The sequence below is a fragment of the Mchenga conophoros genome, linkage group LG15, assembly GCF_057382185.1.
Source record: "Mchenga conophoros isolate Kocher_MC1m ecotype Shallow Benthic linkage group LG15, M_conophoros_male_GT1.1, whole genome shotgun sequence".
Lineage (NCBI taxonomy): Eukaryota > Metazoa > Chordata > Actinopteri > Cichliformes > Cichlidae > Mchenga > Mchenga conophoros.
Genome location: NC_140540.1, coordinates 23307477 through 23324917, shown reverse-complemented (window position 1 = coordinate 23324917; position 17441 = coordinate 23307477). Strand labels below are relative to the sequence as shown.

Here is a 17441-nt window from a genome sequence, read left to right as displayed (position 1 = left end):
CAGGAATGCTTTACAAACATTCAGAGATGGACTTACACACTTGCTTTACTTCTCTCGGGGATAACTTTGTCGGAGATGAAATGCCGGGTTGCTAGCGAAGCTCCACATGCTATCCAGACCACCGACAGGTCCCGCATGCCACAGCCGCTCTATCACGTGATGCATACTGCTCCGACTGCTAACGTTCTGAGGTGAGTTACGGCGTGTTGCAAGTTTTGTGAGGTGCTTTCGTGATATTTAATGGATCGGATTACATTTTTTATTTTTCTCCGATATCCGATCCAGTAATTTAGGTCAGTATCGGACCGATACCGATACGTAATATCGGATCGGTCCATCTCTACTAGCAAGTACTAAATTTTCACTCACCAAAAATACAGCACACAATCCTTCGATAGTCTGTACCTCACAACAAGCAATAATATTTGTTAAAATAATTTAATTAAAAAAAAAACAACTGAAAAACTGTTATTTGAACCAAGAGGTTCATGGTCATTGACTTGCTGTTGCCTCAAGTGGCCATTAGAGGAACTGCATTTGCACATTGATTTCATTTGTTAGTGCTGGAGTTTGCCTCCTGAACGATTCTCTATTGTCTGTTTTTATTAAATTATACTGAGATTTCACTTTCTGCTGACTTTTTTACTCGTGTAGCATGTCACAAACATTGAATTGGCTGTCTCTGTAACGCTTAACTGCATTTTCCAAGGTAAATAGTCCCAGTGGGGTACCGTCAACATATTAAATAACCACTGATAGAGTGTAATGAAATGTAAGTGGTGGATATGAGGAATGTTTCTCATCACTGACCTGACAACAGAGCAGACGTTGTGTAGGCAGGACTAGTTCAGAAACGTTGTGCTGCATGCTAAAAGTCACTGTTTTTGTCCACTTATCTGGCACTGATGTCTTTTCCATAAAGTGTGTTGCACTTTAGTTGCTAACTTTTTGGGGTTTTTTCTGTGTGCGTGTCTCTCTCTCTCCAGTTTGTGGTGTTTACTTTCTGGAGCCTCTACCTGTATGACAGAGAACTGGTCTACCCCAAATTACTGGACAACTTCATTCCTCAGTGGCTCAACCACGGCATGGTGAGTTGGATTTTCTCTACAGATGTTGTGGTTCAACTGATCATACGACTTACTGAGATTACAACACATAAGGCAGAGCTGTAGAGGTAGATGGTGAAGGAAAGTGATGAGATGCAGTAAATGTATTTAAATTCATTGGATTAATATAAAGCAATCATCAAGGTCTGAAAGAAATGGAAAGAAGGAAATTTTCCTCTTCTTCTCAACTTTAGATAAATAATAATGAACACTGAATGATTAAAGAAACAAAGAATTGCTCAAATTAATAATTAAAAAAAGTCACTGAAGGCAGCTTTTAAATTCTGCTGCTATCTGCTGATATAAGTTAGTTTCACCAGTGTAATACAAGAAGCCATTCCTTTCATCCACACATGAATTAAAGGTAACGTATTTCCATATTTTTCCATGATAAGAATCATTCTCCTGGCCTGGAGTAGTCCAAATTAGAGTTGAGTGCTTCAAATTAACTGTAAAATTATTTGGACACATACCCATAGAAACACATTTTTTTTTCTTCGTAGCTTCTTCTGTATGAAGGGTATTTACTCAGTCTTGAGCACATCAACATGCAGTTAGCCAGAGCAGCTTTTCCTCACAAACTTTTTCAACATGAGTCTGGGATGTTGGGACCAATTATTCAGCTTTTCTGGGATTCAACCATTTGTATTGTAACGGCTTTATCTAACCTCATAATACATCAAAGAAGAACGCGAGGAACATGTAAGTTTAATCTTTCCTTTTTAGGCTTTCAGGTGTAGGATTTTCAGATGATAGTGGGAGTTTAGAGTTGGATGAAATAAAAGACCTCAAAATGTGCATTTTAGGAATGTGATTTATTTTGACACGGCGCACCGAGTGAAAGATAATTACCATTCAAAAAAAGGTTTCCTGTCTTCTTTACACTTTTGTCAGCACATATTTTGAAACCACCATCTGCCCGCCCTGCTCTGAAATAGGTGTTTTCCCTTGTGAGGGAGAAGTGAGAAATGAGAAGGGTATCCCCAATATGCTGATAGGCTTTATATAACTTTAATGGAAGGTTTGGTACTGATGCATACTCAGTATTCACCCAAGCTGGTGATACATCTGTTGAGCAGAAAAGATTGTGGAACATATCTGAGCAGACCAGTAAAACCATTTCATATTTGGGAACTAGAGTCCTCCCCTTTTCTAGAGCTGAAATAATAGCCTAAAGCTTAGCCATTAGCATCCTGGAGCCAGAATTAACCATGAGCATCAGCGAGTGGTAGAAGCCTGATCAGCAAGCTGTGTGTATAAACTGTATGGATGCACTGTGTAGACTAACCGCAAACTGCACATCAAAGTTATAACTTCATGAAGGGGTCCAGTTGAGTTATTAGAAGTAGCTGATGCAGCTGGTGAACCACGTCGCTAATAATCCAAACGTTTTAAATGAGTGAGTTGGTGCAACATCTGACCAATCTCTAAAGACCAAAACCGTTAAACATGTTTATTTCTGCAGTTACATTAGCTTTTTTAACATGAGTGTCTGTGGGGATTGACATACATTTTTGAGCCAGCCTCTAGTGGTCATTAGAGGAACTGCAGCTTTTGGGACTTAATTTGAACCATTAAGATTTCTTTCAGTCTATGTCAGGGGTGCCCAATCTCGGTCCTCGAGAGCTACCGTCCTGCAGCTTTTAGATGCATCCTTGTTCCCACACACCCGAATCAAATGAATGGCTTGTTATCAGGCCTTTGCCAAACACGATGGCATGCTGAAGAGGTAATCAAACCATGTGATTCAGCTGTGTTGGAGTAGGGATGCATCTAAAAGCTGCAGGATAGTAGCTCTCGAGGACCGGGATTGGGCAGCCCTGGTCTATGTTGTTCATAGGGGTCACTGAAGCCTATGGCAGCTCTCATAGAGTGAAAGGTGGGGTGTACACGTGGTTTGGTGGTCACAGGGCTAACACAGAGAGACAGCTACATGCTTACATCCACACATGTGGCTGATTTACATTCACAAATTAACCTAACAAGCTTGTCTTGGGACTGTGGAAGCCTGAGAACCCACACAGACTTCAGGAAAGTGTGAAAACTCCACACCGACAGGCTGTGTCTCTGTCTAGTATTGTGCACTTTTACAAAAAGACATTACAAGTTCTAGACTCATCTGATTTGAAGCTGAGAGGGAGAATTTGTCCCCAAGTTAAGAAAATAAAATGGTTAAAAATGTGATCCCATTTGTCTCAAGTCAGGGCTAAAGAACTTTTAACTAAATTGAGGACCTCTGTGTAGAATAATAGATGTTCAAAGACGTAAAATGTAAAGCAGAGACAGGCAATGTCTAAAAGTTTTTATATTTTTTGCACAGTATCAGGCACTTTGGGTGAGCACATCAAGTGCAGGACTCATACATCTTTCCCCTGGCATGCATTTGCCTCAGGACTGTCATGGGAACCTGGAGGATGTTTGAGAAACCCTCTCCTCAGCCTGCTGTGGAAGAAGTGGCACTAAACAGTTGTATTGATTGATGAATCGCCATATTAGGTTTCTGTATGGCAGGACATGTAAAGCTGGTCCTCCTTGGGTTATTAGTCATGTCAGTGGATCATAACTCCATAAACCTTGATAAATCTTATCAGTGGAGAACACTGGTGCTGGTGAACCTCTAAATTTGAATAGAGCGAGCGGCGGGTCGCTTTGATTTGTCATCTAGAGGAAGCAGGTTTAATCTCATGTTTAGACAACGACCAGCACACCACACCTCCTGGCTGATAGTGCTGTCAGCTGTGTGTGTTGTGAGTGATAATCGGAAAATTTTCCAGAACTCTGTCTGTGATATGCAAAACCTCATGAAACTTCCTGCAGCCAGAAAGTGATCCACAGAGGCGTGTGAGGTGATCGTTCCCGTTAACGCTTGCTGAAATGAAAAAGACAAAGATGGTGTGTGTGTGTGTGTGTGTGTGTGTGTGTGTGTAGTTTGATGTATCATACTCCAGGAGTTGATGTAATAGAATTGTTGCTATGGTGCCATCGCCAAAGACCAAAACAACCAGAGCACTACCAAAGCCTTCGTGCATGCGTGTCCCTTAGACACAGAAAACGTGAGGAGTCTTTTGTATGTGTGTGTGTGTGTGTGTGTGTGTGTGTGTGTGTGTGTGTGTGTGTGTGTGAGTCCAAGTGTGGTTGTAAATATTTTGCGGTATTCCATGGTATCACTGTTGTTTGTTTATCTGGGCTACCACGGCAACCATATGGCCGTTCCCATTGGAGGAGGGAAGGGTTGAGTGATGTTGACCGAGGGAGAAAGAGGAGACATGATATTGTAATAATGTGTCTGACTCTCACAGCTAGAAGCTAATTGGAAGTTAACAAAAAGAAGATTGCCTGCAGGCTCGTAACTGAACTGTCGTGATTTATCCGCTGTTTGCTAATGCTCATTATGCAATGAGTTTATACACACAGATTGCAGATTGCTTTCTTTTGTCATTTGCAGGCTTGGGTTTGGGATTAAAGTTAAGTATGTTTCCCCTCAGTTGACTGCACAAGGGGGATGGGTGGGGTACAGAAATGAGTAAGAGACTTATTTTGCCCTGTTGTTTGATTCAGATTAACCGTGCTTGGGATGCTTTTGCTAAACTTGCAGTAATAGAATAACTAATGTTCTCTGCTATTTTAGCAGTGCTGTGCAAAGTGGGGTGGATAATTGGTGGCAGTATCAGGGACAGGTTTATCAGCCAGGAGACCACGGTTCATTTCCTGTTTCGAATGTGGTGCTCTTTGTTTCTTTAACTCGTAGATTCATTTTCTTTTCATCTTAGTTTTACTTGGTTCTCATCCCGTGACGGGGCCCTGAGACTGTGGTACGCCACCCTTTTGGACTTTGGTGTTTTGCAGCTTGTCCTCCTTTTTACTGTTGCTTTCACTCGTTAATTTAGTTAAGGCGCAGTTTTTGCAACTTAAATTTTATTTTAATGTCAATCTTGACCCATTTATAAGTGCAGCTCAAACTCTCATTTTTCCATTTTTAAGATGCAAGAAAATAAAAGCAACTGCATGAGAGGAAATCAAAAAAAAAGAAAAAAAAAAAGCCCTCTTGCTTTTAAAAAAAGATTTATCAGCTGACTGATATTATCGCCTGATATTAGCTGTTTGTTGATCTGTCTGTTGATTTCTGTATTTTACACCCTTTGGCCATGCTTAGAGTGTTGACATTGCAACGTTGTATGAAAGTAAAAAAATATCACCCGATATATCAGAATCACTGAATATTAGCATCAGTATCAGTCTTAAGTATGCTACATTAGGTGGGCTCTAATAAATCAGTCCTTTTACTAAAGGGATGTTCATGTATTTTATGTAAAACCAGCATCTTAGATACATTTTTTAAGCCCTGGATGTGGACTGGCTTGGTTCTGCATTATGTGTAAGAGGAGGTAAGAATTAACTTCATATACCAGAGAAGCTGATGAACCATTAACTGCAAGAAAATTAATTTGTTTTATTGTTAATATTCAGTTTAATAAAAGAAAAATTCCTTCTTACTCACCATTTAAAAGAGAGGTTTGTTTCTTTATAATGTTGATAAAGTGAGAGGTATTATTAAAATTGCCTTTTTTTTCTCAAGACATTTCAGACATTTCTTTACACTGAAAGTAGCAATTCAGAGGTCTTTTTTATAGGTTTTACAGCCTGCTTGACTGTGTCTAGTGTTTTTATTATTGTCTTACTGTGCATTTCTTAACAACAGAAGACAAAGTGAAACAAGCAAAACAACTTTGGAAACTAAATGAAAATAAAATAAGATAAAGATAATTAAGAACTCTTAAAAGATATAAAACTCTAATAAGAAGCGCACACTGTGAGACATGGTAGTCAAGAGTGAAGAGAGAAAGGCTTCCAAAGAGCATGGCTGTAAATGACAGCGGCACACAGCAGAGGCTCGCACACCGAAGCTGAAAGAAATTCAGGAAATGTGGAGAATATAAGTACAAGGATGGGATCCTGTTCCATCATTGTGCTTAGTGTTGGTGTCTAGGAAAACTACACAAATAACAACAAAAACACTGACCATCATTTATTTATATTTATATCCTTGTATACTTAAAACAGAAGTGTCCCAGCCCCACAGAGGGTCAGGCTTCTCCATGGTGGCCAAAGCAGTGTGTTCATAAGTGTAGCAAAACCAGCAGATTGATAGTGTGTGTGTTTTCTTTTTCTGTTAATCTTGCAGTTTATAAAGGCAAACACACACACACACACCACAAGGTTTCTCCTAGCAACAGGGGATTATAGCCTCACACTGGGTCTGACACCATTGACTTATGGCACGTACACACGCACGCACGCACACACACACACACACACACACAAACACACACACACAGTCATTGCTTTGTTATTAAAGCTCTTCTGGTTCTGGCTGTGGAGTTTCAGTACACACACACACAAACACACACATGCACAGAAGCCTCATTCAGCATCCACACTTAACCTTCATCTCTTGTCTGCTCAGCCTGCATCGTTATCACTCCGTGTGTGCTCGTCAGACTCATTCGCTGTGCCAATGTGAAAACCTATTTTTACCTTTTACATATCATGTGGAGCTGCAGTGATGTCAAATGAGAGGAAATTATCAGAAATTGCTTCTCCACAGTGAGAAGGTGAGCTGCTGCTGTTTTATTATCCAAGACTGACTAATTTCGGAGGCAAGAATTGTGGGTTGATTAAAACAAGCAAACTGAAAGCATCGTTTTTGATTTGGGGAAATTGAAAATGCTACTTAGGCTGCAGGTTTTTGCCAATTTTACTATTACAGTTATTTAAGGTGCAGTACTGTGCAAATGTCTTGAGATACTGTAATTTTTTAGGGCTTTCACTTCTTTTGTCTTACTTACCTTTAGTTGATGCAATAAAGCAAAGAGTTAAGTTTATCAAAACATTTTGGGCATTTGGCTTCATTAAAGATCAGTACTCTGGAGTAGGCTTCAGAAGTAGAAGATAGCTAAAAGAAACTTTAATATTGGTGTTAAATATGCAACTTATTCCAAGAAAAACTGGCAGTGTTGCCGCAGGATCATTCAAGTTCACACACGTTTTCAGTGAGTGATAGAAAGTGTAACTGGATTGTCCCTCTGTGACATGATAAGCTCCTTTAGTTGGAAAGCTGAGAAAAATGTCAACAGGAGACTTATCTTTTGATTTTCAGAGTTCAGCTTGAGTTCAGTTAAAAACCTTTATCAGTGCAGGGTTAAAAGACTAAGCAATGAGCTCTGCATCAGCTGCTTCCCTCTGACTGCTTAAACTCTAAAGCTGTAACTATAGGGAGGGAAATATTTCCCCCCAAACCCACTGAAGTTTATTTTGAATTCTCTTCAGGTTACAAAAGTTTGCAAAGATATGAAAAGTGTCAGTTTAACTTAATAAAAGAGTCAATTTGATGTTATTGTGGAGAGTTAAGAAGTTGTGTTGGTCTAGAATGGCACTCACTCAATATTTTATACACCAATCATATATTTCTCATACATTTAAATAAACACATGGGAAAATTAAACTGATTAAAGTGGACACGGCTAGTAAAACGAGCTGTAACCAGTTAATACTTTCATCATCAGTTACTCTGAAAGAATAATACCCACCACAGTATCCCTGGATACAATGAATGCAATCATGAATTTTATTTTTTCAAGGTTACCCAAACATATTCATTTCAGAATTCATCCGGCTCCTTCTGTCAGCAGTCACATCATCAATAAACCCTTAGTGGGTTTATCCTAAGATTTTTTTCTCTGTACTTTGCAGGCTCTTTAAGTGTTTTCTGGCAAAGTCTAATCTGACCTTGTTGTTTTGGGTGTAGCCAGTGGTTTGCACCTTGTTGTAAAACCTCTGTATTTCCATCCATGAAGGCATGTCTTGATTGTAGACTTGGAGAATGAAACCTCCAGTGAGGTAGGTGCACCATATTCTTGGATTGTTCAGCTGTTGGGAAGCGGGTTTTCCTTAACCATGGACAGAATTCTGCAATCATCCACATTTTCTAGGCATTTGCTGTTGCTTAGCTGACGTTCCTTCTTTGGATCTAATATTTCCAGTTCCTGTGAAATGCTTCCAAGTGCAAGTTTACCTCAAGATCTCTTGTCTGCTTAATTTGTCTTGGAATAACAAGGAAACAGGCCTCAACTGGTCATGATACTGGTTGTCAATCAATTGTTCAGTTACCTTTGAGCTTCTGAAAACAGAGGACTACTCTGACTAAAAAAAGGCTGTAATTTGTAATCAGTAATGTAATACTTTTTTAAGTCTTTGAATTAAAACTGAAAGTCTGCACTTCAGTCACATCTTGATCGTTTAATTTAAAACCCACTGATGATTGCAGTGATGCAAAAATTACCAAAGTTGCCTACTTGTTATACTAACTACCACTTGAGTGTCATAATTTCAGCCGTAGCACCTTTCTCAAGAGCCAATCAATAGCATGGTTAGTGTTTCTCGAATAAAATGTTTTCTTTTGATTTTGGTGAATTTCGAACTTGCGAGTCAGATGGTTTCCTTTTAAATCCTTTCCCCACAGTAAAGCTTTTTTTTCTGATGCGTCAGTTTCAGCGGTTCGTTGCCGCTGGAAGATGTTTGACCTCGCGAAGCTGCCCTCAGTCATGTGACCCCACCCGGCCCCCAGCTGTGTATTTCTGTGTGAGATGGTTTGTCCCATTTTTAGCCCCAGACCACAGGATCGCACCACTGCTGTTTGCCGGCGAGGGGGGATTTTCCACGGAGGCCGAAAGCTGGCTGCTGGAGTGTAACCGCAAACCTCCTGGGGGGAGATGGACATAGAGAGGGTGAGAGAGAGAACAACAAAGGAAGAGACACAGGAGCAAAAATAGAGAGCGAGAGGGACAGAGGGAATAAAGGGAGTATTATTTACGCGTCCTCTCAGCAGATACTAAACTTATACTTGACCGGGAGACTGGAATTCCTCTGAGGCGCACGGGGGAAAAATGCAGCGTCAGGACATTTGCTTGTGTGTCTGTGTGTACAGTACAATGAAGGAGGAGAAACCTAAAATTTAAGACCCTAGGAGACAGAGCTATATTGTTACTCAGTTTGTGCATTCTTGGCATCTCCACGCTGACCTTTCCGAGTGCTTCAAGGGAAGCCTGAAAAGGAGTCAAGGTCAGGCTTTGACACCGCGGTCAGTGTACAGATCAGTGCTGCGTTCACAAATAGACACTCAGAAATTTTTAATTTGCTGTGAAAACCACTTAGAATGTTTGAGAATTGCTAAACTGTAACTGAACGTCAAAACCTTCCGATTCCCTACAGACACAGAAACTAAAGCCATTTTAAGACATGCACAGCAGCCTTGAACTTTTCTGACCCTCTTTGAAAAAGGTGCATGTGTGATATTTGTGGATATATACAGTAGATAGATTGGGAATAATCTGTTGTTTTTGCCTGCTAATTCTCAAGCGCAAAGACTTTGTGATGTCCAACTGCACACATAAGAGAATGGTGCGGTCATTGTCCGGTGAATTCACAGCCAGTGAGTGGGCCTCATGCGTCCTGCTTAAATTCACTTTTAAACACGATATTTAGTAAATGAAAGAATCTGTCACATGGATTAAAATTTTAAATATTTTAATTTAATGGTAAGCTTGTGAAAACACGCAATGACATACTTAGGAGTTATTTTTCAATTTTCTTTTTATTATTTGCAAGCTTCCCTCGTTTCGCTCCACTTAATTTGCGACTTTGATTAGAAATGAATCCGGTTTCATTGTTCGTGCACCACATGTTAGCTAGCAAGAGACCTTGAAACTGCTTAATAGCACTGTGGCCAGACTGGACAATTTTCTCCAGTTTCATTCAGAAGCATTGACTGAGATAAACAAAGTCTACATGTTTGTATTGCACCGTAGTGTACATATATAATCATCGTGATCAGCTCATTAGTCCAAATGCACTTTGTGGTTCTTCAGAAGGCTGTAAGCTGCAGCGAGTATGGGTATGTCACTTGTTTGTAGCCTGTGTAGCTTTCAGGGACTTTAGAAATTATGCATATTGGCTGCATTATTATATAATCATTTGGTGTTATGCAAGCATCTGATTAAAGCCTGGCAAGCCACAAAAGTCATGCTACCGTTGATGATTGAAGGAAAGATTACCACTTACTGATTTCCTTGCTGTTTTTTTCTTTTTAGATTCATTCGTTTATTTGTAAGGTGGTTGTTTTGAAATGTATTTATGAACTGTAAAAAAAATCCAGCACCAGCCATCACTTAGCTCTGTCTGCTCTTCAGTCTGGCTGTAAAGCCACAAGATCAGCTAATCAGGCTGGGAAAAACGAAAGTGATGCTAATCAGTGTGGGCCACTCCACTTATTGATCTGATAAAGATTGTTTTCTGTAAATGATGCAGTGTTGTTACTTACTGGCATGTATGCTACATACACATCCTGTCTCTCAGACAATGAGAAGTTTAATACTGAACACTTAACACTGAAATTCTGCTGTAATCTGAAGGTCACTTATTGTTTTCCTGTGTCGAAATGTATATACTGATTTATTTGAGACATTTACAGCTCACAAGGTAGAGCAGAGGGCTAAACTACAAAAAACTCAGCCGATCATTCTGTCTTAGCTGAAGCAACTTAAGCAACTTAAAGAAGTCCAGACGCTTTTCTTTGCAAGCTCCTTTGACTACGATGACCTGGATGACTGAGAACCTTCACAGACATGTCTGAAACCCATCTGAGATAATGGCAGAAGTTATCAACTTCCTCTGTTAAACCAATCTTTCCGCTTCAGGTTCTCACATAAAAATGGCATTTCATATGATTGTTTCTGCACAAAATGCTCCCACCTACAAAGCCAAAGATGTTGTCGAATGTTGATGATAAAACGGTGAACGTGGTGCGCATTAGCATTCGTACCTTCTGGCCCTTGCGGCATGTGAATATAAAGAGGAAACCATAAATGGCAGAAATTATTTACATTTTAAGGCTACTTATTTTTAACCATATGGATCCTTCATAATTTACTGCTTACCTGAACTTTATGCATGAGTAACTAAGGTGGCACTTGAAAGCGTTCAGTTTCTGTCACTGCAGCGACTTTTCTCACACACCAGCAGAGATCATCTCCTACAGTGAACCTGCTGAGATACGCTGAGTCACTCGCACAGGAGCCGCTAATCTGTTACTTTGTTGAGTGAAGCGTGGATACTGTTGCATAATTGTGTAGCTAATTGATTGAATTACAGTTTTGTTGTCTTTTGCGCCTCTGTTACAGCTGTTTCTTCAGTTTGTGGCTGGGTACTCCATTTTTAGCTGTTCACATTGATGCAGGCATTTATTGTTTATGAATTTCCTTATAAAGAATTCTTATAGGAGAAATGCACCAGCGTGTACATCCACTGTAGCCCACAGCATCGTACAAACAGCATCACTCCCAGCTGTCCGTCTGGGAACATCATCCCATTGTAACATAACAAATCCGACAAGCTCAACTGCTGGAGACTAAAAGGCTCAACTGTTTGACACTTCTCAGGTTAGGCACGCACACACACACACACACACAAACACACACACACACCGATCGACAGCTGTGCTCCTCTGAGAGCAAGTGAAGTAAGAGGTTTAAACTCTACTGAGACAATTATGCTTGATTTTTGGTTTGTAGGCATGTGTGTGAGTGCCCCCTGCTGGATAGTAGTGCACACTAGTGGACTTTAATAGTGGGATGAAATGATTGAATTAGTGATGTTTGGTGGATTATGAATAAGACAGATGTTACAAGCATGCAGGAAGTGTGTGTTTGTGCGTGTGCAAACAGCTGTGAGTGTGTCACATTAATGACAATTCTCATGTGTTTTTGTGAGAAATGGCTTCAGAGAAAATAGCACCACATGTCGTGACCTCCATTAAATGGCACTTTTGTGTTTAGATGGATAACTCTGGTGCCTGAACACACACACACACACACACACACACACACACACACACACACACACACACACACACACACACACACACACACACACACACACACACACATTCTGTATTTAGAGATGAATGAATAATTAAAAACAGACCAAACCAGTGACAATTGGGGTTACATGTAATGTAAAAAGAGTACAGGGATCTTATTTTATTTATTTTATTCCAGTTTTTCTGGACTTCTGGGACTGCAGAAATGAATCAATTAAAGAAAATTAAACGCTGGTGGATAGTGTGTTATTTCCTTGTTTGTTTTGCTGGTTGGATAAAGGAATACAGAGCAGAATAGAGTCATGGCTCTGTCTTCATAATCGAGATTTTTCCAATAATGGTGATGACAATAATAATAAAGTGTTAGCTGTTTATAGCTTGGCTGCTTTCATGTGCAGTACCACAAATGGCCATTAGGTGGTTGTTTCTAAATAAAGGAACTTAAGCTTCAATCAAAAAGCGTTTTAAAATCCTTTCGTTTTTTCTTATCCACGTCATTATGACTTCAACCTTATCAAGCTGGTAAAAAAATTAAATCACAGTACGAACAAAAAAATATAATAAAGTCGTTTTCAATTAAATTAACTTGAAAATGAAACTTTTAGGATATCATCTCAGTCTTAAAAATCTTCAGTCTCTACTCCAGCCATGTTAATTATCATGCTAGTGTTTCCGTGGCCTTCAGCACCTCAAGGTTAAAACTAAGCCGTAACCTTCTTGTCCTGTAAGGATTGTAAGATTTGTGAACTTTTTTCCCCGATGTTTTGTGTAACTGTGACTTTTTGAAACTGGAAGCCTTTGGTTTAGTAATATAAAATAATCTTTGAAAAGGAAAGCACTTCTTTTTCAAAGATTTAACTAGCTTCAGCAGTCACTTTACCATCTTTCGATTTAAGTCTGCACTGAGCCTTGTCCATGATGTAGCTGCGATGAATATTGGGTACAATATGCCAAAAATGGCAATTAGTTCCCTAATTCCCATTTTGCTTTTGTTGGTTTTGGGTAGTTCAAGAGAAACCTCTCAATGAATGCCAGAAAGATGTTTACTGTTTTGAAGCTATCCTTACCTTCATCTGTTCCCCTCTCTTTCGCTCAGCACACCACTGTCCTTCCCTTCATCATCATCGAGATGCGGACCACCCACCATCGGTATCCCAGCAGGTTGTGGGGTCTGGCGGCGGTGTGCTGCTTCGGTGTGGGATATATCCTCTGGTAATGAATGTTTACTCTTCTCAGCAGTCAATAAATGCCGCGTACACCACACGTCCTAAATAAGTAACAAGTGAAGTGCCTTGACATTTAGCAGTATGGGAGAATTAAAGGTGCAGTATGTAATCAAACAACAATTCCGTATGTTTAGCTTTGCGGTGAAATCTACTGGTTTTATTATGCCACAGAATACATTAATAGTCAGTGTAGCATCCAGTCTACCTCTAGTTCAACTTAAGCCAAAGGACTACAGTATAGTAACTGATGTGTAAAATAAAGCCCATCAATATCTCTGCTTGCTCAGGACATGTTGGGTGCACCAGGTGACGGGCGTGTGGGTGTACCCGGTGCTGGAGCGCATCGCACCCGTAGCTCGAGTCGCCTTCTTCAGTGCAATGATGGCAGTAATTGGTGTCTTCTATGTCCTCGGAGAAATCCTCAACAGCTACATCTGGGAGAAACCACACACAGGTATACACACGCACACACACACACACACACACTGGGCATTTATATCTTGTGGGGACATCTGATTGACATAATGCTTTCCATAGCCACTTACCCTAACCCTAAGCATCAAAAATGAATGCCTAATGCTGACCCTAAACCTACCATAACCATAACCCAATTGTAACCCTGACACTAAAACCACATTTTGAGTCTCAAAAATCCCTTCAGCTGTCACACATCGAGGGCTAAATTCGTAAAACATCCTTTTGAAGTAATAAGAAATAATAAGAAATAATTTTGTTATTTTCAAGTTGAATAAAATGTGATTCAGAACCAATCGAACGTTGTAAAATAACGGTCACTAGATACAAGCTTCTCAGAGACGACAGAGTCAAAATCAGGCTCCAAGCAGAGATCTGAAAACACACAAGGACAGACGCTTAAGAGCGGAAACCTTTTTATTGTTGCCGTAAGACAGAACCTGCGACTCTGTAGCTGCACGCTGCTCTTTAGCAATAAAACAAGTGTCATTTTCACTCATCATTGCTGTAAGTGATTCTTTCCATTCTCTACAGTGCATCTGTAAGGATTCATCGCACTTCACTTGGTCCACATTTGACTGTGTTACAGCCCTAATCCAAAATGAGTTAAATTCATTTTTTACCTCAAAGTTCTACACACAGTACCCCATAATGACAAAATGTAAAGAGTTACCTTGAAATTCTTGCAAATTAATTTAAACACAAACAAAACTAGGCACCACTTATCACCTGGTGAAGCATGGTAGAGGCTCCATGATGCTGTGGGGAAGTTTGTCATCATGAAGAACTGGGAGGCTAGTTGGGGTCGAGGGACATGTGAGTAGAGCAAAAAGAAAGACATCCTTGATGGTAACCTGCTCCTGAGCACTCTGGACTTTGGACTGGGGCGAAAATTCATCTTCCAACAACAACTCTAAGCACACGACCAAAATAAGGAAGGAGTGGCTTCAGGATCCTCTCTGAGTGCCGTTGTGCGCCCCAGCCAGAGCCCAGACTTGAATCTACACACCCCATCCAACCTGGTGGAGCTTGTGAGGTTCTGCAAGGAAGTATGAGAGAAACATCCCATAAATATGTGTTCCAAGCTTTTAGCTTCGTACTTAAAAAGAGCATGCTTCAACAAAGTATTAAGCAAAGACTCTGAATACTTATGTGTATGTTACGTTTTTGTTTTTAATACATTTGCAAAAACTTCAAGCTACCTTTTTTCACTTTCAAATGATGGGGTGTTATGTGCATAATTTTAAAGTTGAATATAAAGGCTGTAACATAACAAAATATGGAACAAGTGAAGTGCTGTGAATACTTTCCAGATGCACTGAAAGTGCAAAAACTATGCAACAAATACACAGAATTTTACAAAAAAGTTCATGTTTTGACAACTAAAATGCGAGTCACAGTCTGTGTCTATGACCTGGTTCATTATCCTCTTAGTTTATCTGAAGCTCAGTTGTGGTGTTTAGTATTTAAAAGGTTAGTTTTGAGTCCCCCTAGCTTTGGACTCTAAATCCAAACAACAGTGGACAGATTTCTTGCTTTCACCACCAACACTGCTGGCTTAGCGGCATGCCTGGTCTGTGGGTGGACCTGAGTCAAAATTATATTGAAAGTGTCCTGATAACTGACCCGAAGCAATTTCCTAGAAACCTGTGCAATTTTTTCTGTCAACGTCTCTGTTTCAATCAGTATATCAAAAGTCTTGTCCGGCCTCACTGTGCGCAGATTACAAATGCAAAGGTCAAACCAGTTCTTCCAAATAATGCAATCGAACATCTTATCCATATCCTCATTTCCTTCTGATTAGATTATTGCAACTCATTGTAAACATGCCTCAGTGATGCAGCAGTTTCCTGTCTACAGTTAGTAAAAAACACAGCAGAAATATCGCTCACAAGCACTCGACTCCAGCCCTCGCAGAATTACTCTGGCTTCCCATCCGCTACAGAATCCAATTTAAAATTTCACTGATTACTTTAAAATCACTACATGTCGACCCTGAGTCCCTCAGATCAGACAATCAATTCCTGTTATAGATTCCAGGTCTGGGCTGGAATCTGGCTGCTTTTTGCCGTTTTGGCCCAAACTGTGGAACAATTTTCCTCTTACGATCAGCACAATCAGTTCCCCTCAGTAAATAAACAAAACAAAATGTGGAGGCTGGCTTTTGTTTGATGTTTCATAATAATTTTGTTCAAGCCTCACGTTTACTCATTTTACGTACTTTGTAATGTTTTAACACTGCTATTTATTGTGGAGCACCTTGTGAGTGCTTTGCTATAGAAATGAAGCTTGTCACTGTTATTTTTGTAGTATTTTCAAAGCTATTCTATTTTATTTATTATTAAATTAGGTCACTTAGTTTGATTAATTTGCACAAAAACATGTATCTTTATAGTAACTGACTGTGTGTTCACAGCGTGCCTATACATGAGCATTTCTTCTTAAATGCAACAAAAACATAATATTATTTAAAATGCACAGTTAAAAGGACCAAATAATCATAAATGCGCTCTGAAGAGTAGCCGCACACCTGCTCATTAACCTGTGTCACCTACACTCTAAGGACCAAAGGTGGCTCTGTGCGGGCTCATGTTTTTGCTCAAAAAATGCTCAGATTTCTATTTTTTGTAACATAAAGGTCACCTGCCATCTTTTTCACTAAATCTGGCCCCTTTTGTCTCTGTCTCAAAGAAAAGGTCAAAGGTGAGTGATCTTCAGAATCGTTTCAGAGGACTGCTCCTGCCCCGCACTCACAGGACAGCACCAGAACACAAACAAGCGACATCTCTGGACGTGGAAAAGACACGTACTTTTTGAACTCTATCCATAACATTACGCAGTAAAAAGAAGAAGACAGATGCATCATCGATTAAATGTAAATAAGGAAGAAAAAAAGGTAATGAATGAGAGCTCATCTTTTTGTTTGCTTTCTTTCGTTTCCTCAGAAGCGAAAGCTAAGCATCCATCCTGCAGATCGAGGACAAAACATGGACGAAATATGCACATACATACATCTTCATAAAACATAGGACATCAACTCTGACATGCAGCAAACACGTGTATGTAACACATGTATGCAGGGAAAGGAAACACACATTAATGGGACTTGTTTTTGTGGAATGAGCACATTCAAGTGAACAAATTTCTTTATTAGCTTCTTCATAATGATTGAAAACCAGTGCTGTGTTGAAGATTATTATTATTATTATTAGTGCTATTCATCCTGCGCTCTCACTACATGTGTGAAAGAAACTAGAGGTCGGTAAATTATCAATAAAGTCTGATTTAAAAATACTTTCTTTCTTCATGTGAATCCAGAGTTGCACTCGATGCTGCAAAAAACCAAAGAAACTTACGAGAACAGGTTCGTCTTGGCTGCGAGTTACAACCGCAGCAGCTCTGTGCAGAGGCTGACTGTCGATTTAACAAACTGTTCAAAGTTCAAAACATATTAATAGCAAGTCACAAGACAGGAAATACAGCCACACTTTACATGATGACCTGCCTGATTGATGCTGTTGGAGGCCACTGATAATAATCAGGACAGCTGTAATATGGCGTTTACAGGTATGTCAAATGGTGACAAAGGGGGCAACAGAAAGTAGCTTTTCCCTGGCAGTTATATTGAAGTAGTGGATCTAACAGAGTAGTTAGTGCTCTCTGCTCAGCTGTGATGCTTGGACTCGTTTACCATACTCTGTC

The 17441-nt window shown here is 39.9% G+C and overlaps 1 protein-coding gene and 1 long non-coding RNA gene across 2 annotated transcripts in view; one reads left to right on the top strand and one right to left on the bottom strand.

The window, feature by feature from the left end:
- Positions 1–17036, top strand: part of aig1 (androgen-induced 1 (H. sapiens)) — a 30907-nt gene extending 13871 nt beyond the window's left edge. The window contains exons 3-6 of the mRNA XM_085246317.1: positions 987–1088; positions 13136–13251; positions 13553–13719; positions 16431–17036. Coding sequence (XP_085102443.1) covers positions 987–1088; positions 13136–13251; positions 13553–13719; positions 16431–16450 — 405 coding nt within the window. The 3' untranslated portion in view covers positions 16451–17036. The remainder of the gene's footprint in view (positions 1–986; positions 1089–13135; positions 13252–13552; positions 13720–16430) is intronic.
- Positions 7113–13722, bottom strand: LOC146558384 (uncharacterized). The gene is made up of 3 exons (XR_014888496.1): positions 13593–13722; positions 13107–13306; positions 7113–8865 (listed from the first exon to the last, which is right to left on the bottom strand). It is a non-coding gene; the product is annotated as an uncharacterized LOC146558384 (long non-coding RNA).
- Positions 17037–17441: the final 405 nt, after the last annotated feature.